General features: G+C 53.3%; 2 protein-coding genes across 2 annotated transcripts in view; both read right to left on the bottom strand.

The window, feature by feature from the left end:
• KC (kielin cysteine rich BMP regulator) overlaps nt 1-23,950 on the bottom strand; it is a 35,022-nt gene extending 11,072 nt beyond the window's left edge. The window contains exons 1-22 of the mRNA XM_011723916.3: nt 23,834-23,950; nt 21,358-21,500; nt 20,154-20,343; nt 19,991-20,067; nt 19,165-19,249; nt 16,959-17,041; nt 16,646-16,739; nt 15,696-15,778; nt 6,732-6,825; nt 6,508-6,587; nt 6,338-6,431; nt 5,924-6,009; nt 5,771-5,852; nt 5,402-5,554; nt 5,221-5,327; nt 5,047-5,140; nt 4,191-4,364; nt 4,001-4,083; nt 3,724-3,817; nt 3,444-3,635; nt 3,042-3,212; nt 1,583-1,759 (exon numbers count right to left, since the gene is read on the bottom strand). Of these exons, the coding sequence (XP_011722218.2) occupies nt 1,583-1,759; nt 3,042-3,212; nt 3,444-3,635; nt 3,724-3,817; nt 4,001-4,083; nt 4,191-4,364; nt 5,047-5,140; nt 5,221-5,327; nt 5,402-5,554; nt 5,771-5,852; nt 5,924-6,009; nt 6,338-6,431; nt 6,508-6,587; nt 6,732-6,825; nt 15,696-15,778; nt 16,646-16,739; nt 16,959-17,041; nt 19,165-19,249; nt 19,991-20,067; nt 20,154-20,343; nt 21,358-21,500; nt 23,834-23,915 (2,518 nt within the window). The 5' untranslated portion in view covers nt 23,916-23,950. The remainder of the gene's footprint in view (nt 1-1,582; nt 1,760-3,041; nt 3,213-3,443; nt 3,636-3,723; nt 3,818-4,000; nt 4,084-4,190; nt 4,365-5,046; nt 5,141-5,220; nt 5,328-5,401; nt 5,555-5,770; nt 5,853-5,923; nt 6,010-6,337; nt 6,432-6,507; nt 6,588-6,731; nt 6,826-15,695; nt 15,779-16,645; nt 16,740-16,958; nt 17,042-19,164; nt 19,250-19,990; nt 20,068-20,153; nt 20,344-21,357; nt 21,501-23,833) is intronic.
• Nucleotides 23,951-24,677: 727 nt separating this feature from the next.
• Nucleotides 24,678-27,198, bottom strand: LOC105471417 (filamin-B-like). Its single transcript, XM_011723913.2, has 4 exons — nt 27,057-27,198; nt 26,182-26,391; nt 25,928-26,063; nt 24,678-24,813 (listed from the first exon to the last, which is right to left on the bottom strand). The coding sequence occupies exons 1-4, from the start codon at nt 27,139-27,141 to the stop codon at nt 24,678-24,680; spliced, it is 567 nt and encodes a 188-aa protein (XP_011722215.2). The 5' UTR covers nt 27,142-27,198.
• Between the last annotated feature and the right edge of the window lie 266 nt (nt 27,199-27,464).

Raw genomic sequence — 27,464 nt, 5'->3', positions numbered from 1 at the left:
CACAGCAGCGGGGAGTGCACCAGAAGAGCTGCCATCAACAGAACTGCCACAGTCACACACACACAGCCCCTTCCCCCTCCACGCATATGAACACAGCCACACCCACACCCACAGCCACACACACACATACACATACCCACATACATACACATACCCAGATACACACACAGCCACACCCACAACCACAGCCACACACACACACCCAAATACACACACAGCCACACCCACAACCACATGCACACACACATATGCAGACACACACACACACACATACACACAGCAGGGGGGAGTGCAACAGAAGAGTTGCCATCAACGGAACCGCCACTATCACACACACATGCGTGCAGCCCCTCCCCCTCCACACATACACACACAGCCACACACACACATACACACACCCACATACACAGCCACACCCACAACCACATACACACACACATACGCAGACACACACACACATACACACATACACACAGCAGGGGGGAGTGCAACAGAAGAGTTGCCATCAACGGAACTGCCACTGTCACACACACGCGCACAGCCCCTCCCCCTCCACACATACGCACACAGCCACACACACACATACACCCACCCACATACACACATATACCCATATACACACAGACACATACACATACACACACACACACACATCCAGATACACACAGGCACACATACACTTACACACAGAGCCACACACACACAGACACATACACATACAACCACACACACATGGCCACACACACCCCCCCATACACACACAGATGTGCACACACCCACACACATACAGAGATGGCCCCCCCACATACACACACCCACACACAAGCACACACACACCCACACACACACATACACACACAGCCCCCCCACACACACAAACATAGACACAAATACAGACACACACACACACCCACATACACAGCTACAGCCATATACACACACACACAGGGCCACACACATACACAGCCACACAAACACACATATACACACAGTCATACATACACAAACACACACATAGCCACACACACAGACACACATACAGCCACACACATACATATACACAGACACACACACACGGTCACACACACAGAGCAACACACACACATACACAGATACACCCACACAGAGCAACACACACACACACATACACACACACCCAAACACACAGGGCAACACATACACAGCCACACACAGATACACACATACACACACACAGTGACACATACATACACACACACAGCCACACACACATAGAGAAACACACACAGCCACACTCACAGCCACACATGGCCACACACATACACACAGAGCCACACACACACAGAGCCACACTCGCAGAGCCACACACACAGCCAGACGCACACACACATACAGACACACACAAACACACACACACAGCCACACATACACACAAACACACAGCCCTGCTTGGGACCTCTATCAAAGATGAGGGAGTCGGAGAGTGAGAGGAAAGTATGGTGGAGAGACAGGCAGTGGGAGGGCTGGGAAGAAAGCGGAATCGGTGAGAGAGGCACTCCTGGGAACCCCAGCAGGGGCAATGGAAGGGCAGGTGTGGCCCTACCCTGGCAGGTCGGGCAGCAGTGCCCAGAGGGGATGAGTGGGTGGCTGCAGCCCGGGGGTTCACAGGGCCGGCGGCCGCAGGTCACGAAGCCTCCAAGGCAGGTACACAGGTTGCAGGGTTCTCGGGGATCTGGGAACTCCTGGTTACTCAGGTAGGACTCCCCCAGGTACTCACAGCCTTTCAGAGAAGAGACAGAGAGGCTGAGGGGAGGGACAGAAAGGGATCAGAGCACAGCAGTTGTAGGCTCTGAGCTTGGGCCTGTTATGCGTCCAAGATCTCAAAGATCTAGAGTAGCGGGTGGGGGTCACAGTCCAAGCCCAAGGAGTAAAGCAGTCGTGAGGGATGCGGGGTTTGGATTGGCCAAACGGCAAACTTTCTCCCCTTTGTCCTGCAAAAAACTTTCCTATTTAACTTGTAGAAAAACACCCACAAGGAATCTGCTGCCCCAGGGTTAAATACTCAGCAGGCTACTGCCAGAGGCACCAGTTTTCCAACCCGGAGAGCTGGGAGTAGCCCCAGCTCACTCAGGTGGTGCGAACCCAAGGTAGCACCTTTCCCACGCTCTTCCAAGCCCACTGATGAATCCAGGAGGGGGTGGGGTCCCAGGGTGGTGGCAGCCTGCCTTTGGCACCTCTGCCATTTGCTCACCTCCCTTTTTAAAAAAGAGAGGGTGAATTTCAGGCTCAAAGCCTTGGTGGGCAAAAGTATCTGACTAGGATTTAACAACATGATCATTTTAATTGTATTCATTTTTATGGTAATGTGGTCCTGGCAAGTCTACTTTTCCACTTACAGTATGATATAAAACTCCTTTCTAAATCAATTTAAATTAATAAGTGAGTTAATCGGAAGGCAAGTAGTAAACAAAATTGCAGTTGGTAGAGGGCGACTGGCCCAAACTGCCAAGATTGCACAAGAGTGAGGGAGGACAGGAGGACTGGGGGACTGGGTCTTTTTACAAGAGCCAAATTTAGGCCCAGAGGTTATGTAACTTGCCTAAGACCACGCACCAAATAGTAACAGAGGCAGGAGAAGATCCAGGCTTTTGTCTCAGGCTTTTTTTTTTTTTTTTTTGGCCAAGGTCTCACTCTGTCACCCAGCCTGGAGTGCAGTGGCGAAAACATGGCTCACTGTAGCCTCAAACCCCTGGGCAATCCTCCCACCTCAGCCTCCCAAGTAGTACCAGAGCCACCGCAACCAACTGATTTAAAATTTTTTGTGTAGAGACAAGATCTCTCTATGTTGCCAAGGTGGTCTTGAACTTCTGGGCTCAAGCGATCCTCCTGCCTCAGCCTCCCAAATTGTTGGGGTCACAGGCTCGAGCTAGGCTCCCAGCCTCAGGGCTTTTTCTTACTGTAATAAATATTTTAGATCCACCCTGGGGCAGTAAAGATTATGCTGACCCAGCCCTCTGGTCCCCCCATCCCACCCCCGCAGTTCCCTATCCCCTGACCCTCACCATCACAGTCAGGGCAGCAGTCGCCCCTGGCAGGGAAGGGGCACAGTGCAGGGGCACATGCCTTGGGCTCGCAGCTCACGCTGCCCTCCCAGCAAAGGCAGAGGTGGCAGGCGGCAGTGGTCGATGGGAAGCGCTCCCCGCTGGCAAACTCCTTCCCCTGGTACAGGCAGCCTGGGGAGAAGGGCAGGGGCTGGGGGCCGTGTGGGCTGGGGGTCGTTGGGGCTGGGGGCCGTGCGGGCTGGCTCCCAGGCCTTGCTGACCGGACATTACATTCCTAACGAGGGCGGAGAGGGCCTGGAGGAGGTGGACTGGGCAGGGCGCTCCGAGGCGGGGAGGGCCGGGGCGGGCCGGGATGGGGCTGCAGGACGCTGGTGGCCTGGAGGGGCGCCGCCAGGGCGTTACCGTCGCAGGAGGCGCAGCAAGGACCCTGGCGCGGGTGCGCGCAGGGCGCGGGCGGGCAAGGCAGCCGATGGCAGGACACGGAGCCGTCGAGGCAGAGGCAGCGGCGGCAGGGATCGCCAGGCGGGGAGAAGTACTCCTGGTGGCGGGCGAGGGCCGCGCCGGGCCGTGGGCAGCCGGCGGGGGCCGGGGAGGCTGCGGCGAGAGCGCGCGTCAAAGGGGCCCAGGAACAGACCTCCGAGGGGACCTCGGGGGAGGAGCAGCCGAGGGATGCGGCCCCTACCCGGGCACAGCGGGCAGCAGTCTCCCGGCAGCAGGACAGGCTCTGGACAGGGCAGCGGCGAGCAGCGGCGGGTCAGGCACTGCACGTTGCCGCTCTACGGACCGACAGACGCACCACGGGTCGGTGGGTTAGTTGGGGGAGGCCGAGGAGACCCCTCCCATCCAGTTGCCACCAGGTGCCACCAGGTCCCACCCCTCCCACCTGGGCGGGCCTCTCCTGGCCTCCGCAAGTCCCGCCTCCACTCCCCTAGGTTCCTCCCACCCAGATGCAGACTCACCAGACAGCGACACAGACGGCAGGGGTCAGAGGGGTGGGGGAAGTCCGCTCCGCTGGCATACTCTTTACCGCCAAAGGCACAGCCTGTGGGAGGGAGCGGCTATAGCCTGGGAGACGGCGACTCCCCCAGGGCTTGCTGCCTTCCCAGGGCCACGTCATCCCAGAAGGTCGCCCCGACTCGCTCAGCTCACCGCTGCAGTCGTTCGGGCAGCAGGTCCCAGGCAGCGGGTGGGCACAGGGGGCCCTGAGGCAGGCGCGAGGCTGGCAGCGGGCATGGCCTTCCTGGCATCGGCACTCCTGGCAGGGGTCTCGGGGGTGGGAGAAGCTCTCACCATCCACAAACACCTCTTCTTCCAGGATGCAGTCTAGGCGGTGGACAGTGGGGCAGGTATGAGGGCAAAGCCTGACAGCCCCTCCAGCCCTGGAGTCCAGAGCCGCTGCCCAAGTGCCCACTTGGAAGCTGACTCGATAGGGAAGAGGAGGAAGTGGCCATGTGCACATGTGTGCAGGCGTGTGTATCATTCTGAGCACACACGTGTGTGTGCATGTGCACTGGGGATCATTCACCTGCAGGCAGATGTGTGTCTCTGAGGGGAAGAAGGGGAGTGCTTACACATGTGTGTACCTGTGTTTGACACACGCCCTCACACAGACTCTATGCGGGCAGGGACATGTCCCATGCATCCCAGCACCCGGCCTCCTATGTGGCAGGCTCAAGTGTCTGCTCATGAACCTGTGTTATCCAGGTAGATACCTGAGGGGTGGGGGATGGGGGCTCTAGAGTGGTGGTGGGGGACAGTAGTTACTAAAAGAGGAAATGCAGCATGGGAGGGGAGGGTGGTGTAGGTACAGGCAGGAATAAACAAATCTCTACTCTCCCTCCCACCCACACACACCCCCTGAGTTCCAGAGAGTTCTAAGCTCTGAAACAGGACTGAAACAATTCAGAAGGCCAATGCTTTCTAAGGTATCTGTTGGGTCCATGGGGCTGTGGGACAGCAGCCTCTGGGGCCCTGATCCCCTCAGGCACAGAGAGTGCCCACATACCTGGGCACCTGGGGCAACACTGGCCCGGTCCACTCTGGGGCCTGGCACAGGTCGTGAGAGGGCAGTCAACCAAGGAGCATGTCACAGTTCCATCCTGGGAGACAGCAGGGGAGAGAGCAATGGGGGCACGCCCAGGAGGGGCTCAGTAGGGCAGCAGCAAGGCTGGGCAGCTACCTGGCAGCGGCAGACATGGCAAGGGCTGTCTGCGTCCGTGAAGTTCTGCCCATTGGCATACACTTGGCCATGGTAGGTGCAGCTGTCACAGCTGGGGCAGCAGGCACCTGGGTGGGGCAGGCTGGTCAGGGTGAGCTGGGTAATGCAGGGGAAGAAAGCCAGGATCAGCCCAGGCACTCACCAGGGGGCTGGGTGGGGTGCTGGCAGGGGGCTGGGGGGCAGAGCGCAGCCCCGCACTTGGGTACCCCATCTTGACAGATGCAGGTGGTGCAGGGCCGACCATCAGGCTCCCACTGGACTCCCTCAGCAAACTCCTCTCCATCCAGCACACAGGCTGTAGTAAGGGGGCTGTCACATGGCAGCTTGCACACCTCCCACTCATCCCTGTCCTTCCCAGGACACAGGGACCCCAGCTTCACCATCCCCACTGACACTGTAGAATGGCTAGTGGATGTAGCAACCCGTACGCCATCCAGGGAAGGAGCGCCCTCCATTTGCAGCCCCCGGAGGCAGCGCCTGTAGCAGCTGCTCCTCCCCTTCTCACACACACCTGGGCAGAGCTGGCGACCAGAGGCAGGCAGGGCACAGGGAGTGACTGGGCACTCCTGCTCCTCACAGGAGACCTCGCCAGCCTAGGAGGGAAGCAGGTGAGACACCCTGAAGGAATGAGGCAGATCTGGGTGTGAGCGGAGGAACCGCCTACCTGGCAGGAGCAGCGGACACAGAGGCCCCGCTCGTGGAGTCTGAAGGTCTCCTGGCTCTGATACTGGTGTCCCTGGTACTCACAGCCTGGATGGGATGACAGGGGCGTGGGGTAATAGGACTGGAAGCAGACGGGAAGCTTCACATCACCCCAAGACGTCCAACCCCCACCCAGACAAAGAAGACCCAGCAGAGTTCTCCAGGGTGCCCTGCCAGCAGCCCCCCGCCCCCCACAGCTATGCCACAGAAGCGCAGGCCCCAGCACGGTGCCAGTTTGTCATGAGAAGGTGTGGTGAGGACTCACTTTGGGAACAGGGTAACAGGGGCTTAGGTACAAGAGAAGCAAATCCCCCACACCTGGAGCCTCTCTGTGGCCAAGGCTGCCCCTCCCGCAGTGACTCCGGCCCCCACTCACCATCGCAGACAGGGCAGCACTGCCCAGGGATCTTGCCTGGGTGTCTGCAGGGCACTGGCGGGCAGGGCAGAGGCTCACACTGGACACTCCCATTCTGCCAACAGGGCCTGGTCAGGACACCAGAGGCAGGCCCGGGAGCCAGGCCCTCCCTGCCAGGCAGCCACACTCACAGCGCAGCGGCAGTGCGAGCAGGGGTCCCCTGAGCCCACGGGCTCCCCGCTGCGGTGCTCCCGCCCGTTTAGGAAACAGCCTGTTGGGAAGGGGGGCCTTAGATGTTCCTCCGGGACCCCTCCCTGCCCTCTCCTGGCCTCCATGGGCTTCCGAGCAGGGCCACCCATCAGCTTTCTCCAGGTTGCCCCCCGTGGTCAGGTCCCTGCCCTACCCACCGACTCACCATCACACACAGGGCAGCAGGTGCCTGGGAGGGGCCGGGCTGGGTACGGACACAGGCTGGCACATTCTCGCTGGCGGCACTGGATGTGACCCTCCTGGTGGGGAGAATGAATAGGGGAAGGGGCTGTCAGGGCTCAACTGAGAGGAGGAAATGGCATTAGAATCCCCGCTATCCACTTATTAGATGTTATGGATTGAATTGTGTGGCCCCATCCCCAAATCCATATGTTGAACTCCTCACCCCAGTACCTCAGCCTGTTACATTATTTGGAAACAGGGTCATTGCAGACGTAATTAGTTAAGATGAGGTCATACTGGATCAGGGTTGGTCTCTAATCCAATATAACTAGTATCTTTTTTTTTTTTTTTTTTTTTGAGATGGTGAAAAAGACCTTGCTGATAAAACAAGTTGCAGGTTTACAGGTTGTAAGTTGAGACAGAGTTTCACTCTTGTTGCCCAGGATGGAATGCAGTGGTGTGATCTGAGCTCACTGCAACCTCTACCCCCTGAGTTCAAGCGATTCTTCTGCCTCAGCCTCCCGGGTAGCTGGGATTACAGGCACGCACCCCCATGCCCTGCTAATTTTTTATACTTTTAGCACAGACGGGGTTTCACCATGTTAGCCAGGCTGGTCTCAAACTCCTGGCCTCAGGTGATCCACATGCCTTGGTCTTCCAAAGTGCTGGGTTTACAGGCGTGAGTCACTGTGCCAGGCAGTATCCCTCTAAAAAGGGGAAATTTACACACAGACACATACACACACATACACACACAGGGAGAACGATATGGAAAAGAGAAGGCAGAGGTTCAGGTGCTGCAGAAGCCAAGGAATGCCAGTGATCTCCAGTGAACCACCAGAAGCGAGGACAGAGGCTGAAGCAGATTCCTCCTCACAGTCCCAGAAGGAACCAACCCTCCCACACCTTGGTCTCACACTTCTGGCCTCCAGAACTGAGAGACAATATATTTACATTGTTCAAGACACCTAGTAAGTGGCACTTTGTTACAGCAGCCCAAGAAACTCATACGGATACACAAACTGGCATGTCACTTAAGCTCTCTGTGACTCAGTTTACTCATCTGAAAAAAAATGGACAATAATAGTCCTGTTCTCATAGGCTTGTTGTGGGATCAAAGGAAACAAGGGATCTGGTGTGGCGCCTACCTCTAGAAGCTGGTACTTAGCATGGTGACTGCTGCCACTCCCCAACGGCCTGACTCCAAAAGACCCCATGCCTTGAATTCACACCCACATCCCTGGGCCCACTGCCTCCAGCTCCGTCTGGGTCTGAGCAGCCAATGACTTCTCATGGGTGGGGAGAGGGAGGATATGGTTGTGTCAAAGGAGTTTGAACCACAGCAACTCCATCTTGAATAGGGGCTAGGTGAAATGAGGCTGAGACCTAGTGGGCTGCATTCCCAGATGGTTAGGCATTCTAAGTCACAGGATGACATAGGAGGACGGCACAAACTACAGATCATAAAGACCTTGCTGATAAAACAGGTTGCAGCCAAAACCCACCAAAACCAAGATGGCAATGAGAGTGACCTCTGGTCGTCCTCACTGCTACACTCCCGTCGGCGCCATGACAGTTTACAAATGCCATGGCAATGGCAGGAAGTTACCCTACATGGTCTAGAAGGGGGCGTCATGAATAATCCACCCCCTGCTAAGCATATCATCAAGAAATAACTATAAAAATGGGCAACCAGCAGCCCTCAGGGCTGCTCTGTCTATGGAGTAGCATTCTTTTACTCCTTTACTTTCCTAATAAACTTGCTTTCACTTTACTCTATAGACTTGCCCTGAATTTTTTCTTGTGCAAGATCCAAGAACCCTCTCTTGGGGTCTGGATCAGGACCCCTTTCCTGTAACATCTTTCTGGCGACCACTGAAGGGATGATAGTGCAGTTACCCCCGACCCACAGGCTAATTTTGGTAAGTGATGGGGTCTGGTAACATCTTTCTGATGAGCCATGGAAGGAACAATACTGAAGAAATCCCCCGACCTTCTAAATAGGCTGCACCAGTGGGGTGCATATACCCAGGGAAAGAATGGGATTGGGTCAGAGGCCCCACTTAGGGGAGTTAGAGGCCTCTCTTAATAAAAGGCATGGACACTTGATGGGCCTTGGGATAGAGGCCCAACTCAGGAGGGTTAGAGTCTGTTCTAAGATTTAAACGATTAGAGGCCCCTCTGGGTAAAGTCTCTCCCAGTTAAGAATGGGTTTGGCACTACAGGATGTTAACTGCTATTCTCTTGGGATTAATCTGTCTTGTACTCACAGCTGACGGCTGTGGGTGACAGGATTAGGCAAATACAGGATCGTGGGACATGAGGAGTTTTTTCCTCGCTAAAAGGGAAAACTTAAGAGCTGATAGGACTGCCGAAAAAGCTCCCTTCGTGGCTGGGCGCAGTGGCTCACGCCTGTAATCCCAGCACTTTGGGAGGCCAAGGAGGGCAGATCATGAGGTCAAGAGACTGAGACCATCCTGGCCAACATGGTGAAACTGTTTCTACTAAAAATACAGAAATTGGCCGGGCGCGGTGGCTCATGCCTGTAATCCCAGCACTTTGGGAGGCTGAAGTGGGAGGATCATGAGGTCAGGAGATTGAGACCAGCCTGGCCAACATAGTGGAACTCCGTCTCTACTAAAAATACAAAAAATTAGCTGGGCGTGGTGGCAGGTGCCTGTAATCCCAGCTACTTGGGAGGCTGAGGCAGGAGAGTCACTTAAAGCCGGAAGGCAGAGGTTGCAGTGAGCCACAATTGCGCCACTGCACTCCAGCCCGACGGACAGTACGAGACTCCATCTGACCAAAAAAAAAAAAAAAAAAAAAAAAAATTAGCTGGGCGTGGTGGCACACGCCTGTAGTCCCAGCTACTCGGGAGACTGAGGCAGGAGAATCACTTGAAACCAGGAGGCAGAAGTTGCAGTGAGCTGAGATCATGCCATTTCACTCCAGCCTGGTGACAGAGCAAGACTCCATCTCAAAAAAAAAGAAAAAAAAAAAATCCCTTCACTACTGATACGCGGCCACCCAAACTTTTGAGCAACAGGTGGGTCTTTCTCTGGCCTCCCTGAGCACTTCACCTTTCCCACTCTGCCTCAGGCAATGCTTCCCCCTTTGCCCTCCACTGCAAGTTGGTTGAATGAATGGTAAAAATCATCGTTTATTTCCTCTGCAAAGTTTTGATTAATGGAAAAAAAGAATGTGTGAGCTAGTCTTAAGCTATAGTGAATCTGGTGTGCTTTGTGTGTCTTTCTGTGTTGTTCTGTCATAAAGAAAGGTACCTTAGAATAGAACACAGGCTTAGGACACCTGTAAGCCTGCTTTTCAAGACAACCCAGCAAACTGGTCAGTTACAAACTTTGCTGCAGGTCCCTGAAAAAAAACTGGATAAGGTTTCCCTCTTGTCTGGTATGTCCTTGGGAGCTTGACCTTGTAACCACATGGCAGTACTCTCTCTTGGTCTCTGCCATCACAATGGTGACTTGGGTTCAGGGTTCAATTCACAACTTAGAGGATGAGCCCTTTATCTTCTTTTTTTTTTTTTTTTTTTTTTTGAGACGGAGTCTCGCTCTGTCGCCCAGGCTGGAGTGCAGTGGCCGGATCTCAGCTCACTGCAAGCTCCGCCTCCCGGGTTTACGCCATTCTCCTGCCTCAGCCTCCCGAGTAGCTGGGACTACAGGCGCCCGCCACCTCGCCTGGCTAGTTTTTTGTATTTTTTAGTAGAGACGGGGTTTCACCGTGCTAGCCAGGATGGTCTCGATCTCCTGACCTCGTGATCCGCCCGTCTCGGCCTCCCAAAGTGCTGGGATTACAGGCTTGAGCCACCGCGCCCGGCCCTTTATCTTCTTTTGTCTGTGTATTTATATGTGTGGTGTGTGTGATGTTTATATAGAAAAGAGCTTTAACTAATTGGTTTAATAATAATAAGAGCTTAAATATTTTGTCAGAAAAGTAAAAAGTCTAATGCCTTTTAGTTCATGTGACTTAAGTAATCTTTGGGAAATAAGCACAGTCTTAAAGATTATTGATAAAATAAAAATATCTTCAAATATTTAAACATTTGGTCTAAATTATGCAGGTCAGATATTAGATTTGCTAAATGCTTTAAGGTCATAAACTGCTTCTTTGACTTTTGAAAATTATCCAATTTAGGCCGGGCGCGGTGGCTCAAGCCTGTAATCCCAGCACTTTGGGAGGCCGAGGCGGGCGGATCACAAGGTCAGGAGATCGAGACCACAGTGAAACCCCGTCTCTACTAAAAATACAAAAAATTAGCCGGGTGCGGTGGCGGGCGCCTGTAGTCCCAGCTACTCAGGAGGCTGAGGCAGGAGAATGGCGGGAACCCGGGAGGCGGAGCTTGCAGTGAGCCGAGATCGCGCCACTGCACTCCAGCCTGGGCAACAGCGTGAGACTCCGTCTCAAAAAAAAAAGAAAAAGAAAAAAAAGAAAATTATCCAATTTATTTTGGAGCTTTAGATTCTAGATAAGGCCTGGGGACATGTGGAATTAGCCATGTCTCCTAGCTATGCAAAAAAGGTTATAAAGCAAACAGATTTTATATAAGAAAGGATCTTGTATGGTAAACTCGTGTTCTAAAGTAAAATGACTGGTTGTTTAAAGAGAGGAATGCTTAAGACAAGTCAGAAAGTTCCAAGCATATTATAGATTGTCTGTGTAAGTCATGAAAGAATTCGTGAAAGGGAATTTATGCAATAAATGTTGTACAATTTAAAGGGTGTTAGGCCTCCTAAAAGTTTCATAAAATGCCGCTATGACTCTTTTTTTTTCTTTCTGGTTTTTTTTTGAGACAGTCTCACTCTGTCACCCAGGCTAGAGTGCAATGGTGCGATCTTGGCTCACTGCAACCTCCACTTCCTGGGCTCAAGCCAGTCTCCTGCCTCAGTTCCTGAGTAGGTGGAATTATAGGCATGCACCAGCATGCCCAGCTAATTTTTGTATTTTTAGTAGAGATGGGGTTTCACCATGTTGCCCAGGCTGGTCTCAAACCACTGACCTCAAGTGATCTGCCCACTGTGGCCTCCCAAAGTGCAGGGATTACAGGTGTAAGCCACAGCACCCAGCCACACTATGACTCTTAACTATACAACTTGCCTGCTTTACAGTTAGGTAAGTCCTGGGACATGTGGAGTTTGCCACATCCCCTAGCTATGCTGGAAAAAGTCATACCTTATCTACACTTCTGCCTGGTGTGTCCTAGGCTAGGTTCCACACCTAGTACATAGTTAAAATCCTGAATTTACCAAGGTTTTCACCAAAAGTAAAAGTTGCTAAGGGTTACCATTGTAACATGTGATTGAGACTACTGAAAAAATAGTTCTACATGCAAGGTATATAAGAAAAGTAGAATGTACTTTTGGTAAAGGATTATAAAAGGTCATGGGAATATGGATTTATTGCCTAAATTTAGAGGGTTAAAAGATTGTTTTAAGTTAGACAGAATAAAGCTGAAGGTTTGAGCAAGTTGTGGAAGGTTTGTGAAAAATTAATCTTGTAAAATAAATTGTGTGTGAACATATTGGTTAAGGTTAAAGGGGTATTATCCAGTTTTTCTGTAAATTGAGCATTGGAATAAAAGTGCAACAGGTTTTTCTTAAAGCAAAACCTGCTTGTAATCTGCTCTTTAACAAAAATTTGTAAAGGGTTATAAAACATTTATGAAAATCTTACCTTATAGTCAAACTGATTAAGAAATATTTGTCTATAAGGTTTTATTAAGAATTGAGTTTGACAGCAATAATGCACCCATGCAACAGCGACATTTGGCTTATTTGGTATAAAAGTCATATAGGAAGTACTGTCAAATATGAAATGGTATTTGGTTTTCTTATGGCTGTGCTTATATAAATGTGTTATATGTTCCAAAATTATAAGAAACTCCTATAATGCTGATATGACAGTGTATGTTATTAATAATTATAATTGTTATGTGAAATTATTATATGCCACAAGAGTAACCAATTTTTCTTTTTATTATATGCCACAAGAGTAACCAAATTTTCTTATCAATTGTAGCTTTTATAGTGGCTGTCCTAAAACTTTTTACCATGCACAAACAATTGTTATCTTGTTTTAACCCTCTTTAAAAGGTGGTTTTATAATCAACTATAGAACTTCAACAGGTGCACTTAGATGCAGGCTTTCTGATAACTTTGGAGACTGTGATATCAGAATAGATGAAAAAACTTTCAGAACTCTCATAGAGAGCTGAAATGTTCATGAATGTCAAACAGAAGTTAACTGCATGGACTCTGACATAATCTATTTGACTTTTTGTTCAAAACATTGCTGATCCTTTGTTTTATTTTTCATAGTAAAAAAAAACTTTTTTTGAGCTATTTACAGCTTTTGGCAATTGAGTAAAGTATACTCCTGTGAACAAAATTTGAAGCATATTTCTTTCTTTCTACCTAATTTATCCAGAATTTGGAAACTATTTGTGAGTATTCTTAATTTATGGCAATATAGCTATTTGCATGTGTGCAACAAAAATCTGTTTTCTTTTGTAACAGGACACAATTGGAGAAACTGGCTATTTTACCAAGGCTTTGACTGGAATGGCATACTTTCCCTTAAGGAATCAAACTTGAGTTGTAGAGCCCATAAACGCCCCTTGGGGAAACTGGCCTCATACCTTGCCTACACAGTGCCTGTACAGGGTTTCTGACCTGTGGTAAGTAAAGAATGTCACTTTCTAACAGGCCCAGGAGCCCCAAGTTATCTTGGAACCTCAAGAGGAGAGGAATTTACTCAACTCATAGGTATTTGAGGGTACAAACCCATGGCAAGGCTTGGCTCAAAAAAAAATCCTATCTGAGATTCTTTATGGAACAGAGTTCCATTAAAGCCAATTTCAAAGAGCTTATATAAAAAATAATTATTCTTGCCACACTTTATACAAATAATCAGGCCAAATATAATAAGGCAAATCAGTGTTACCATGATTAGTCTTTAGTAAAAATGGGAAACTGGAGAGAGAAATATTATATTTCAAGAACTATGGTATACTTGTTATTAAATTCTAGTCTTGGCAGTTGTTTTTAAGTTTGTTTTTGCAATTTAGACTGACTGCTTGTTCCTGTGACCCAACCAGAGATCTCTGGCTGCTGCAGAAAAGAAACAAAAAGGATGGGTTATGTAAAAATCTGGAGTCAATATTCTAATTCTAGGCATGTACTGGAATCATCTAGCAATCCCATATCAGCTTGGTTCCAACAGTTGTCCAGTTCATGGAAAACCTTCTAATTTAGTTTACTTGAGATAATTTCACTGATTTTGCTTTACTCTTGTGGAATATGTTTCTGTTGTACTCTTTGGGTAGGAATAAGGATAAGCTTACTCAACATTTTCTTAAATTGAACATTTATTAATCTTCCAGATATCAACTTTTGTCAGAACTCGGAGTTATGAATGGCCCTTGCCATACTGATGCTTTCTGATTAAGCACCTCTCTACCCTGAACACAAGAGAGAGAGACCCTAATAGTTAGGCAGGAATGTCATTGCCCCTATTCAGCCTGAAGAAATTACAGATGGATCTTTGTCCCTTTGCACCCCTTAGGATTAAGGGTTCTCTTATAAAAGGGAGGGGGAAAATGTCAGAGGCATGTGAACCAGAGCAACTCCATCTTAAATAGGAGCTGGGTAAAATGAGGCTGAGGCCTACTGGGCTGCATTCACAGATGGTTAGGCATTCTAAGTTACAGGATGAGATAGGAGGTCGGCACAAAATATAGGTCATAAAGACCTGCTGATAAGACAGGTTGTAGTAAAGAAGTCAGCCAAAACCCACCAAAACCAAGATGGCGACCAGAGTGACCTCTGGTCGTCCTCACTGCTATACTCCCACCAGCGCCATGATAGTTTACAAATGCCATGGCAATGTCAGGAAGTTACCCTACATGGTCTAAAAAGGGGAGGCATGAATAATCCCTTCTTGTTTAGCATATCATCAAGAAATAACCATAAAAATGGGCAACCAGCAGCCCTCAGGGCTGCTCTGTCTATGGAGTAGCCGTTCTTTTATTCCTCTACTTTCTTAATAAACTTGCTTTCACCTTACTCTGTAGACTTGCCCAGAATTCTTTCTTGCGCGAGTTTCAAGAACCCTCTTTTGGGGTCTCGACTGGGACCCCTTTCCTGTAACAATTGCATTGGGGTTGGGTGCCCTGTAGCCTTCGCACAGAGTCCTTAGTACTTAGCAGGCTGTCAGGAAGCTCCCATGAAACACAGCCCTCCTCAGGTGCCCACCTGGCCATCACGGCTTACATGTTCCTACCTCCCCTAGGCTATTCCTTATATCTGGGGTACCTTCCCCTCATTTTCCCTGCTCAAACCCTACTTGCCCTTTGAGGCATAAGTAAACACTGCCCCCACCAGGAAGACAAAACAGATGAAATTAAGTTTTAAAAACATATTTCATTTGACCCAATATATCCAAACTGTGATTTCAACATGTAATCAACATATAATAGATTACTATTTTACATCCCTCTATTTCATAGGAGGTCTTTGAAATCCGGCATATATTTTACACTTATGGCACATCTCATTTTGGACCTGGCCACACGTCAAGGGCTGGGTAGCCACATGTAGTAGTGGCTGTAAATTGGACAGCACAGTTCTAGATGTCTCAAGTCAAACTGTGATTCTCCCGCCCTGGAGCTTTTGCTGCCTGCCATATGCTGCCCAGTCTCCTCCTCCAGCCTTTGAGCTCCTTGAGTTCATTCACTAACCCAGGCTGAGCACCTATTGGGCTCAGAGCTGAGCACGCAGATGAGCTCTGCCCAGCCCCCAGCAGACAGTGCCTAGGTCTTCTCCATTGGGTTCTCTTTCAACACCTCTGCGAAGTATTCCATGGCATGAGGGAAAGAATACAGTGGGCCTGAGGGCAGGGAAGGGGACAGACCAGGAGCAGCCTCAGGACTCACCAGGCACTGGCAGATTCGGCAGGGGTCCCCCGGTGTGGTCCACTCTTGGCCGTGTTCCCAGTGAGAGCCACCTTCTGTGCAGCCTAGGGTTGAGGGGGTGAGCAGAGGGAGGTCTGGTAGGAGCTGGCCTAGACCCCAGCCTCAGCCTGCCCGCCCTCCTTGTCTACATGCCGTCTGAGGGCTCTCTCCTGAGCCAAGACTAGATGGGGTCAGATCTCTGCCTAGATTCCCCAGTGGCTCCCAGTGCCCCAGGCAGGGTGAGGCCTCAGCTCCTTAGCCCACCCTTTCTGGTCTTCCCTGGACAGAGCATGGCCACACCCATGTGCCCCACCTATCTCCGGCCCCTCGTCACCTCTCGCACCTTCCCAGCCAACATCACACACCCACCCTGAGTGTCAGGGCCACACCTGTGCTTGATTTCTCCCCACTTCCTGGGAGGTTCACTGCCTTCGTCAGCCCTTCACCAAGCTAACTGCTCTCTATCCTTAAGGGCCACCTGGGGACCAGCTGCCTCCAGGCCGCTTTCCCTCCTGTGCCCAGGCTGGATAGGGTCTCCTTCCTCTGAATCCGCACAGTGGCTGGTACCTGCTTCTATTCCTGCCCTTGACTGGTACAGGATTTTGCATTAGTGTTTGACTCAGTGTCACACTCTAGTGGTCATCCCTGAGGGCTGACCCCATGTCTAATGATTGGGGAGCACAAAGTAGAAAGCAAGCATTTATTAAGCAGCACAATGAGGTATGGAATATCATTATCTGCACCTTACACATGGGGAACTTGTGGTAGAGAGTCACACAAGCCCTAGATGGCAATGGCAGAATTTGAGCTCAGGCATTCCAGCTCCCCCATGGACCAAACCCACCGGAGGCCAGTAAGGTGGGTTCTGGAATTCAAGAAATGGCACGATAGCCTACCTGTGGCTCTACCAGGGAAGGGCCAGGGGCTCTCACCTTGGCAGGTCGGGCAGCAGTGCCCAGGCCTCAGGACTGGCTGTGGGCAGGGGCTGGGCGGGCACTTCAGGGACATGCAGCGAGCTCGGCTCCTCTGTAATGCACCAGTGGCTGTGAGGCTTCTGATCTGGCTCCCGCAGAGGGCAGGGTGGGTGGGTGCTGGGCACCCTCAGAGAAGGGGGACACAGGGCAGAGATGGAGGGAGAGCCTAGCTGGCTCCAGCTCTTGCGAGGCATGTGAGGGGGCTGGAGGAGTGGCAGGGCAGGTATCCAGGGAGGAGCAGGGCCTAGGCTGAGGGGACAGGTGGACTCACCAGGCAGGTGCACTGCAGACAAGGGTTGGAACTGGATAGGAAGGTGCTCCCCTCCTCATAAAGCTGCCCCTCATACTCACAGCCTGTGAAGGTTGGCAGGATGACAAGTGGGTTACCAGGGAGCAGGGTGGGTGAACATCACTTGAGGGAAGGCGTGACCCCAAGTAGGTACTGGACCCTTGGGGTTGAAGGGATGGCAGGGCAGGGCAGGGCAGGACAGGGCAGGTCACCGGGCCGGCAGATGGGGCAGCACTCCCCAAGTGGGGTGCAGCTCTCCAAGCAGTTGAGCTCTGAACATGAGAACCACTGGCACTGCACAGCCCCTGCCTGCAGGGCAGATACTGAGCCAGCCCTCCCTCCCCACACCATCCTCCCTCTTTCTGTCTATTCCACTCTCCCTCCTCATCCCTTCCTGCTCCGTCCCTCTCCATTGCCAGAGCTGGCTTACTCTGCAGGCTTGGCAGGCTTCAGCCCTGATGCCTGGGCAGCGTCAGTAGCAGCCCTGCCTAGCCCCCATATTTGGGCTTGGTATGGCCAGGCCGGCAGTCTGCCCAGCAGCAGGGATATGGGTGGTGGCTGATTCCTTTACCTGGCAGGTGTGGATGACACAGGGCTCTGGATGCCATGCTTCCCCAGCCCCGTGGCCCCAGGGCAGCCTGGATAACCAGGCCCTGGCCCACAAGTAAGAGACCCAAAGGACTGGGTGCCACATTAAAGGGACACCATTCACGTGACGGACATCAGCGATTTTAATATTTACTACACCTTTCCAGCAGATGGCAGTAAAGTGTCAGACAGGCACATCATCGGCACAGTTCCATTATTTTACAACAGATGGAAGTAGTGTCTTGAGGAAAGGATGCCTTTTAAAATTTCACCAAAGACATTATATAGGCTAGCGGTGGCCCTGAGGCACCACGTGCCCTGAAGAGAGAGAGTGTGTGTGTGTCTTTTCTTTGTGTGTCTTTTCTTTGAGATTCATAAACCCTCAAGATTTTAGTCCTCTTCTCCAGCCAACACCCCAGGCTGCATTTCCAGACCCAACTGGTCTGAGTCCCTGTCCCACCTTTCTAACTACTAGCTGAGACTCCTCTCTTGGTGGGGCTGCCAGACAAAATACAGGATGCCCAGTAAAATTTGAATTTCAGATTAATAAAACATCATTTTCAGTATAAGAATATCCCAAATATTGAATAGGATATACCTGTACTAAAAACTGACATGCTGTTTATTGAAATTCAGATATAACAAAGCATTCTAGACTTTCATTTGCTAAATCTGGCAACCGTATCCCCCTATGAGCCAGTAACACCCCCCTGCGTAGCCATGACCTCCTCTTCCTCCCAGCTCTCTTCACGTCCCCGGCACCACTGCTATCCTAGTGTCCCAAACTCAGCCTCCACTATTCCAGGGGACACAGCCAGTCACAGACTCCTGCCCGTCCTTTAGAAACACCCCCCTTTCTCCAGCCCACGGGACCCCTGGCTCCATGCCTAGATAACTGCTGTCACAGCCCTGATGCCTCTGTCTGCATCCAGCCCCCACCAAGTGAATATTCCTCAACCACCCCCTTGACCATGCCACACGCTGCTTCAGCCGTCAGTGCCCCCCACTGCCCATAGAAGAAAGTCCTAATTGCAAGGCTTCCAGCAGCCTGTTCCCATGGCCTTCCCACATGGCCTCCTGCAACCCACCTCTCTCCACCCTGTCCTTGTGCAGGGAGGACCCTCACATACTCCCTCTCCTTCAGGTGGAAACCCACTTTCCCATGAAGACCCAGCTCAAAGGACTCATTGTCTGGAAAGGTCCCCTGACTGCCCAGCCTGGACGGGCTTCTGCTGCCTCCTGTGCCCTTCTCTGGCAAAGCACACACTGCAGCCTTCTACACCTCCTCTTAATCTGCTCATTGGGTCTTACATCTTGTGGTAGCTTGGCTATGAGCTTATCTTCTCAACTAGATTGGAGGCTCCCTGAGGGCAGGAAAAAGATTTTGTGCCTGTTTTCCTATGGTCTCTGGCTCAGTCCCAGGCCAGAGCCAGTATTTGCTGACTTGTGCACGGGTTCTGCACTCCCCTGGCTACTGTCACAGTGAGAGGACAGGCACCCCTGGGCATGTCCCAGACTCGTTGACCCTCAGGTGGCAGGTTGTGGCTGTGGGCCACAGAAGGCATGCAGGAGGTGGAGCTGAGGCTGGCAGGAGGCTGACCTGGCTCACAGTGCGGGCAGCACGCTCCTGGCTCAGGGCAGGGTCCTCTTGGACATGGCTTCGGGGTGCAGCTGATGGTCCCTTCCTGTGGGAGCAGACTGAGGTGGCTGCACAGGCCTCAGAAGCCCAGAGCACAGGGCCTCTGGAAGCAAAACCTCAGCCCAGGCTGGGACATGTCAGAGGGGCAACAGGATGAGTCGGCTCTGAGGATGTGAGCTACCCTCTGTGTAAAGGCAGAAAAGAGACATCCCGCCCCCACTCCCATCGTCTCCTGATGCTCTTAACCCTGGGGAACCATCTGTTCCAGGTGCCAGCAAATTCCCCAGAGAGGGGAGATCCTAGGAAGAAGACGAAAGACTTTCTCAGTGGAGGAAAGAGGAAGGAAAGACTGGGGGAAGGTGGATGCAGAGCCTGGTGAGGGAGAACAGGCAGGAGAGGGGGTTCCGAGGTAGAAGATGGGCAGTGGAAGAGTGGGAGGTGACATAGGAGGACAAGCAACTATTAACTTGGTGCAAAAGTAATTGCGGTTTTTTGGCCATTAAAAGTCATGTCAAAAACCGCAATTACTTTTACACCAACCTAATACATTCTCTGCCCTCCACGCCACTGTTGGCCAGGTCTGAATTGAGTGGCTTGAGGGCCCCCCAGTGTCCATGGGTGTTGAGCTCCTTTTCCTACTTGAAATCAACTGAAAGCCACCGTGGCAATGTGTGGGAGTGGCAGGCAGAGCCCATTATGCGACATCTGGAGTGCCACATTGTGGTGACAGGTAGCTGAAGAGAGGCAGAAAGGTGAGGGACATCCCAGGTGGGTCCTGGGAGCTCACCAGACAGCGGCAGGTGGTGCAGGCGTCTGGGGAGAAGGTCTCCCTGTTGTCGTAGGTCCGGCCATTCTGGCTGCAGCCTGAGGAGACAGCAGTGTCACTCAAGCACCCCATGCCATCTGCAGGCCGTTAGGTGGCCCCGGTGGGCGGATAGGGTGGCACTTACCCCCGCAATGGGGCAGGTGGGCTTGGGGGCCACAGTGAGCGGTCCCATCCTGGCAGACGCAGGCTGTGCAGGGGTCAGGCTCCCAGCGCGCCCCCTCGGGCCAGGCACGCCCCAGCCCCCAGCACTGGGGAGATGCAGGGTGGCACTCACAGGACTCCAGCCGCCTCACCCTCATCTGCAGGTCCTTATTCTGGAGGAAGGAGATGGAATAGCAGGCACTGGCTCAGTGTCCCCACCATCTCCAGCAGAGATGAGGGGTGTGAAAATGAGGCGGGATGAGAAAGAAGTTTGCCAGTTCCAGAGCAGAGATGGGTCCCCCTCAGTCAGCATCCAGCTCAAATGATCACCGTTCTCAGGGGAGCATGAGCTCCATTCTCTTCTTTGGACAAAATCGGGACCCAACCCTTGCCCCAAGAATTAAAGACATCTTTACCCATCCAAAATATTTCTTGATGATGCCTTATGCAAAGCACATTCCATGACATTTCCCAAATACATGCAACAGCATGAAACATGAACTGACAAAACAAATAGCCTGCAGGTTCTTCACTTGTATGAAAGAATAAATGTTAAGAACTGTTCAGGCCGGGCATGGTGGCTCACACCTATAATCCCAGCACTTGGGGAGGTTGAGGCAGGCAGATCACCTGAGGCCAGGAGTTCGAGACCAGCCTGGCCAACATGGTGAAATCCTATCTCTACTAAAAATATAAAAATTAGCCGGCATGGTGGTGCACACTAGTAGTCCCAACTACTCAGGAGGCTGAAGCACAAAAATCACTAGAACCCAGGAGGCAGAAGTTGCAGGGAGCTGAGATCGTGCCACTGCACTCCAGCCTGGGTGACAGATGGCGACTCCATCTCGCAAAAAAGAAAGAAGAAAGAAAGAAAGAAAGAAAGAAAGAAAGAAAGAAAGAAAGAAAGAAAGAAAGAAAGAAAGAAAGAAAGAAAGAAAGAAAGAAAGAAAGAAAGAAAGAAAGAAAGAAAGAAAGGGAAAGAGAGAGAGAGAGAGGGAGGGAGGGAGGAAGGAAGGAAGGAGAAAAGAAAAGAAGGAAGGAAATTGTTCAGATAAGAGCCTTTCCTTTCCATGTGCAATGAAAGAAAGCTCTATTTTAGGAACCCCCCTCCAAGGTGAACTTTTCCCTCCTTCCCATTATGAGAAGCCCTCCCCATTCAATGCACACCAGCCCTGTCTCCATGGTACCTGTTCTCTGAGCTCCACCACTGCAGCCTCCAGCAGCCCCAGCCACTCTCGCAGGGGGAGCCACTGCTCCTGGGGGTCCCCAGAAGGGGCTGAGGAGTGGACAGGTGTCTGCTGCCCAGGGGGCTCCTTGGGGACAGTCCCACCTGAAGGGCACAAGAATCCCATGTGGGCCTGAGGGTGAGGGGCTGGCCTGGCCACATTTCCTGGGTTCTGTCTTCAGACCCACAGGGGAAGGGGGTCATCCTGTGCACCCCACCCTGTCCACTTGCCCGCCCACCATCCAGGGAAGGAGATGTGGTCTGTGAGGGTTGGGGAGTGAAAGCTGGAGGCGAGGGCATGGAAGAAGGGGAAGGAAGTTCTGAGTGGACAAATGTGGCCCAGACCAGCTTCTCCCGCTTGTCTGGGTGAGCCACAGGCCCCCCGGCCCACCAGGGGACACGGAGCAGTCTCTGGAGCAGGGCTGCTCTGCAGCCTGCCCCGGCTGATGTTCCCAGCCATGGTGAGCATGTCAGGATCATCCCGCCTCTCTTGGGCCAGGGGCTTGGCCAGGGATGGTTGGGAAGCTGACATGTCATGCTGGGAGGGCCTGGAAGCCAGCACAGGCTGAAACACAGGGGAAGGCCACAGACATGCGCCAGGTGGAGCTGCTTTCAGGGGCCTGGGGTCTGGCTGGGAGTCTTTTCAGGGAGAACACGAGCAGCTCCCATCCCCTGACTCTCTGTCTACACCTGTCAGAAAAGCCATCACTTTTGGAGAAAGTGCTGAGAGAAGGACAACTGCTCCCCCTGCTCCTGCTCTCAACCCTGAGCACAGTTTTCCAGGCTTATGACAGGGGGTCCTGGGGGCCCCCACATTGGGTGTGGTGGGCTCCAAAAGTGGGACTTGGCTGCATTTCCTGAAGGGTTTGAGAAAGGTGCTGGCAAGGCCTCCACTAGCTTTGAACACAACAGATCCAGTGAAGGCAGCCTGTCCCTGATTCTAGAAGACACTATGTCCAGGAAAGGGGGACAGGGCACCTCTGAGCTCTGGCCTGGGGTTGGGGATGGTCACTTTCACCTTTTCACTTTGATCCTTCTCCTGCAGCCAGGAAAGTAAAGGCAGGAGGGGAGGAGGCAGACATGGGTCCCTCCTCCAGGCAGGGATCGGCAGGGAAGTGGAGGGTCTGGAGCGGGATGCAACAGGAACAGAGAGAGGAGGAGGGAGAGGGCTGGGTCTTTCCCACCATGGCAGCTCATTAGTGAGGCCAGGCCTGGAGTGGCTTAAAAGGGTTTCTCACAGACACTAGGCCTGTGAGATAGGGGAACAATGTCACTCACTGTCACCACCAAAGGCGGAGGGGATTCTAGGTTAAAATTGAACTTGCTTTGCCCCAAGTTCCCTGGCTTGGTTAATGCCATCCCACTTACTCAGTTACTTAAGCCAGAAAGCTGGGACTCAGCTCCCCTATTTTATTGTCTGAGTTGTCCCCTAATCCATCCCCCTTTTCTCCTCTCTCCACCTTCTCCATTCAGAAGGCAAAGCCCTGTCCCTGCCTCCATCTGCGTTCCTTCTCTCCACTCGACCTTTCTGAATCACACAGAAGTCTCCCAGGAGTAAGTCCCGCTGGAACGGATCACAAGCACCGCCCACCTTTCCAGCCCCGCTACTGCCCGCTCATATCAGGGATTCTAACTCCGACCCCGCACCATGGGCAGATGCTGGCCCCCAAACCCCAGGTACCCTTTCCCATCTCCATCCCTGTACTGGGCACCCTGTCACCCGGAATGGCACTCGGTCTCAGTCCTTCCCAAGCACACAGGGGGCGGCCACGAAGGGCGTGTCAGCATCTGAAACCTTCTACCCAATCTGGACTCCCGTGGGACCTCACCCTGCTGCCCAGGGCCCCTCCTCCCAGGCCCCTCTTCCAGTACTGCTTAAGCAGGCAGGCAGAAGGAGTCCGGGAGAAGCTGGATCCTCTGGTACCCCTAGGTGAAGCTAGGGTCAGCCTTGCCTGGAGAGACCTGCAGAAAGAGCTCCGAGTGGCAAAAACCTGACTGGTCCCCCAGGAACTGTACCGGGCTCCCCTCTCAGCCTCCCCTGGCCCCCTGCCGGCACCGAGCCCTCCATTCCCGCTTGTCCCGCTCCAGGGAGGGCCAGACACAGACTCAAAGTCAGCTTCCACAGCGGGCCTGCTTTCTCCCCCTCCTTCGTCAAGACAAATAATTAACTTCAGACTCCCAGATGCCAGGGCAGCCGCGCCCTCTCCCGCCGCCGGCTGCAGGAACCCCCCCGCTCCTGAACCCCCTGCTTTGGCCGCGGTCTTCCCAACCCTGCTCGCTCCTCCGACGGGGAGGACCGGGCTGGCCAGGGAGGCGTGTGAACTTCAGGCAGGGCTAAGAGAAGCAGCCCCCGGCCCCGCTCGGCCCCCTCAGGCCGGGCTGATAGGAGGCAGGGGGCGCACCTGGCCGGACCCCAGGTCTCCCGCGCCTGGACTCACCTCCCGCGCCCGCGCCCACGGCCAGCGCCAGGCCCCCGAGCTGCAGGAGAAGGGACAGCGCAGCGGCCCCTGCCCCGGCCATGCTAGCTCCGCCTCGCTTGCCGTCGTCTGTCGTCGCGGCTCAGCAGGCGCTGGGGGAGGCGGGGTGGGGACACACAGGCCGCTCCCACCCAGGCTTTGTTCAAGGAGGGCTCAAACCCCCACCGCGCGCGCCTTTCCCATGGATACCTCCACCCTCCCCGGCCCCCGGCCGGTCCTGACCCCAGAGAGCAGCTCCAGCTCGCAGGAAGCCCAACGTGGGTACAGGCCCTGTCTCCGCTTAAGATCCAGGAGGAGACTCCGAAAAGAAAATAAACCCAAGTCCACCCCTCTGGGGCTCCTGGACAGTCTCCCTGCCCCTTTAAGTTACTCCATCGCCTGGAGTTTCCAGATGGATTTTTCCTCTCTCTCACAGGTTTACAGAAGAAGCAGACTGAGCTGGGTTTAAATCCCTGCTCAGCCAATTCCACGTGGCTTTAGACCACCAACTTCTCTGCGCCTCAATTTCCCTATCTGTAAACTGGGCATCACCACATCTACTTTATAGACTTGAGTAAGCATTAAGTGAGATTATATAAGAATTTAGAGTTGGTAGACACAAGGTAAATGCTCAGTAAATAACAAATAATAAGTAGTCCTCATCTCTGAAATCATGGACATGACCAGTGTATTCCTCTCTCCACCTATAAGTTTCTTTCCTGGACTCCACTCAACACCCCTTCCCACTCCAGTAGTCTCAGGCTTGGCCCCAAATGCCAAGGCCACCCTTCACTGGCTGGTTTCAGCCCCATTCCCACACCTGAGCTCAGGCCTGGCTGTGGGGTGAGCCTGGGTAGGGGGCAGGGCTGGGCTCTGGGCTCAGCAGGCAGAGGGGGCCAAAGGGAGGAAGTGAGGACAGCCGTCCCTGTGGGCCCACAGGGCTGGGAAACTCCTCCTTGCAGCTGGGAAGCAGAGGGTTGGGTCTCGCAGGCGAAGCTCACAGGCAAAAAGGGACATTGAGGGCGGAGCTGTGAACCCTTCCAAAGCTCTCCCTCCCTGCCATAAAGACCAGAAGTCAGAAGCTACCCCTCCCCCTAGCCTAGGAAGGGACTGAGGTCTCCCCAGCCCACTCTCCACAGAGCTTAAAGCTTCAGTAAGGAGAGGGCAGCTTCTCTGCCCCAGGGTCTGGGCCCCTAGTGGGCCTGAGCCTTTGCCACAGGCGGCGGGGAGGCTGTAACGCCACTGTAAGACCTGGCCTCAGTGCCTGGATCTGGGGTCACAGAGGAAAGCCAGGGCCAGCCAGCCAGAAGAGGAACAAGGAAGCGGCAGCGCTATTCCTGGCAGGTTTAAGGAAAGTGGCTTTGTTGACTGGGTGCCTCTGGAAGGCAAGTCCTGCAGGGGGCTAGGTAGTGGGACGGTTCAGAGCACAGACTCCGGCAGGGTTGCCACAGCACATCCTGGAGCTCACGCTTTCTGCTCTGGGGCCTCTGGCAGGTCACTTCACTTTTGGTGGCTGATTTTTCTGAGCTGTGACTGGAGCTCTAACAGCACCCACTTCATGGAGCGTTTGTAAGGGTTAGTACCACATGGTGCCTGGCACAGAGGTATGAGCACTTATTACTTCCCTTATGAAGAATGGGGGCACCTCCATCCCCATTTTACAGAATCAGGGAGAATCAGGGTGAGCAGCTCTAAACCACACTGGGAAGACGTACAAGGCTTCCCTGGTCCCACAGCCCCCTTCCAGTCCCTCATGTCCCAGCCTCTGCCCCTGAGCCTGGCCCCAGTCTGCCCTCATGTCACATTCCCGGGGAGGGACACTGTCCTGACACAGACAAGGTCCTCCAACCCCAGGGGCACAGTGGGGTGAGGAGGCTGTGACTTTACTTCACCCCCAAGGCAGGTGTTTGTAGTGTCTGATTCTGTGCGTGTGTCTGGGTGTGGCACGTGTGTGTGTGTGTGTGTGTGTAATGTGTGTTTGGCTGGAGGTGGGGGCTGAGGCTGGGGAAGTACTTTTTTGGCATTCAAGGGACCTTAACTTTGAAGGGGCTTCCAGGGACACTTTCATCACCCCACTTGACGATGAGGATGTAGTCCCCTTTCTCCTTGACGGTGTAGGTGACATTGTACACCCGGTTCCCTATCTGCTTCACGTACACCTCCTCACAGGGGGTCTTGGGGCTGTGCACACCCACCATCATCATGTTGGTGCCTGGAGAGGGAGGCAGAGGGATGGGCTCACACCAGGGAGTCCCCTACTGTGACCCACACCCTGCTCCCTGACGGCCTCTTGCTCACACCCTGGGAGACACCCTCCCCCCACCACCTGCCTGCTTTGCTGCAGTCCACGGTGAAGGAGTTCTTCTGGCCCACAAAGGCCTGGGACAGCCCAGGGCCCCGAGTCACCACCTTGCTGGCATCCGAGGAGAACTTGGGGATGGAGCTGTAGCTGGAGCCCCGGCTTGAGGAAGACTTGGTCACAGTCTCCACCAGAACGGTGGATGTTTCGTGAAGGCTGTGGCCTCCGGACAGCCTCGGACCTGAGGGGCGGGTGGAGGGGGCACAAACCTGGTCAGAAGGGCTTCCTGTTCTTCCCCAGGCAGGGGACCTTCGGTCAGCATTGCCACCCTGTGGGACTCACTGCCTGCATTCGCGGCTCCCCCCAAATTCCTCCAAGGGCCACTCTAGGAGCACAGCCCCATTCCCAGCCAGGGCCCTGAGCTGCCAGCTCCAACTGGTGCTCCACCCCAGGGCTGGGGCCTCAGATGCTGTGACCCTCACCCTTGCAGGCTTTGGGAACTCAGGCTAACTCACAGGGTAAGAGTCACTTTACAAAGGAACACCCACCCAACGCATCCTACAGACAGCCTCAAGAGGGGAGCTTGCTCAATACTGACTGTGTCTTCTTGGAGCCAAGGAATATGGGAAGCCAGGAGGGGAGAAAGTGATGCTAGAGCCTGAGGAGCCAGCGCAGGCCAGAGCTGAAGGAGTGAGGGGCCGCGATGGAGAGGAAGAATGGGACTTTTACACCATCATGCCTGACTCCACAGAATGTGTGCTGTGTAGAGCCAGGCCCACCTCTAGCCCTGGTAAACTGACCATGGTGTCTGGGGTCAGACTATGGTCTGGATGTGCGTGGCCACCGGAGCCCTCCAGGCTGGGCTGGGCTGCAGGTTGGATGGGCCTCCCCGAAGCCAGCACTCACCAGTGACCTTGGCCTTGAAAGGGCTGCCCACGATGTGCTGGGGGCCACCGTACTTGATGGCAATGAGGTAGTTGCCAGGGGCCATGGGAGTGTAAGTGACCACGTGGCCCTCAGGACACTTCCGACAGTCCAGCTGCACCTTGGAGGGGCCATCAATGGTGACAGACAAGGCCTCCGAGCCGGCGTTCAGGGTGTTCACGATGAACTCTGATGACACACCTAGAGGCCAGAAGTAGCAAGGCTGAGGGCAGGAAGGGCTTGTGGCCCAAGAGGGGCTAGGCTCCAGTTCCCTCGGCAGCCTCTGTGGGAAGCTGCCACCTCCCCATGCCCAGCCTGGCCCCTGCCTGCCAGCCCAGCCTGGGGACAGGAGGAACCAGGGTCCAGTGTGCAATCCTCGGTGCATACCTG

The sequence above is a fragment of the Macaca nemestrina genome, chromosome 4 (assembly GCF_043159975.1).
Source record: "Macaca nemestrina isolate mMacNem1 chromosome 4, mMacNem.hap1, whole genome shotgun sequence".
Lineage (NCBI taxonomy): Eukaryota > Metazoa > Chordata > Mammalia > Primates > Cercopithecidae > Macaca > Macaca nemestrina.
Note: the sequence above shows the minus strand (reverse complement) of the source record. Positions and strands in the feature narration are given on the sequence as shown.

Excerpts from the sequence above, each read along its gene's own strand:
- LOC105471417 (XM_011723913.2), bottom strand. The coding sequence starts at position 27,141 with ATGGCCCCTGGCAACTACCTCATTGCCATCAAGTACGGTGGCCCCCAG. Across the intron at positions 26,064-26,181 it reads CGTGGACTGCAGCAAAGCAG|GCACCAACATGATGATGGTG; the intron begins GCAGGTGGTGGG and ends CTCCCTCTCCAG. Across the intron at positions 24,814-25,927 it reads GACTACATCCTCATCGTCAA|CTGCAAGGAGGAGTTTCCCA; the intron begins GTGGGGTGATGA and ends TCTGCTTCCCAG.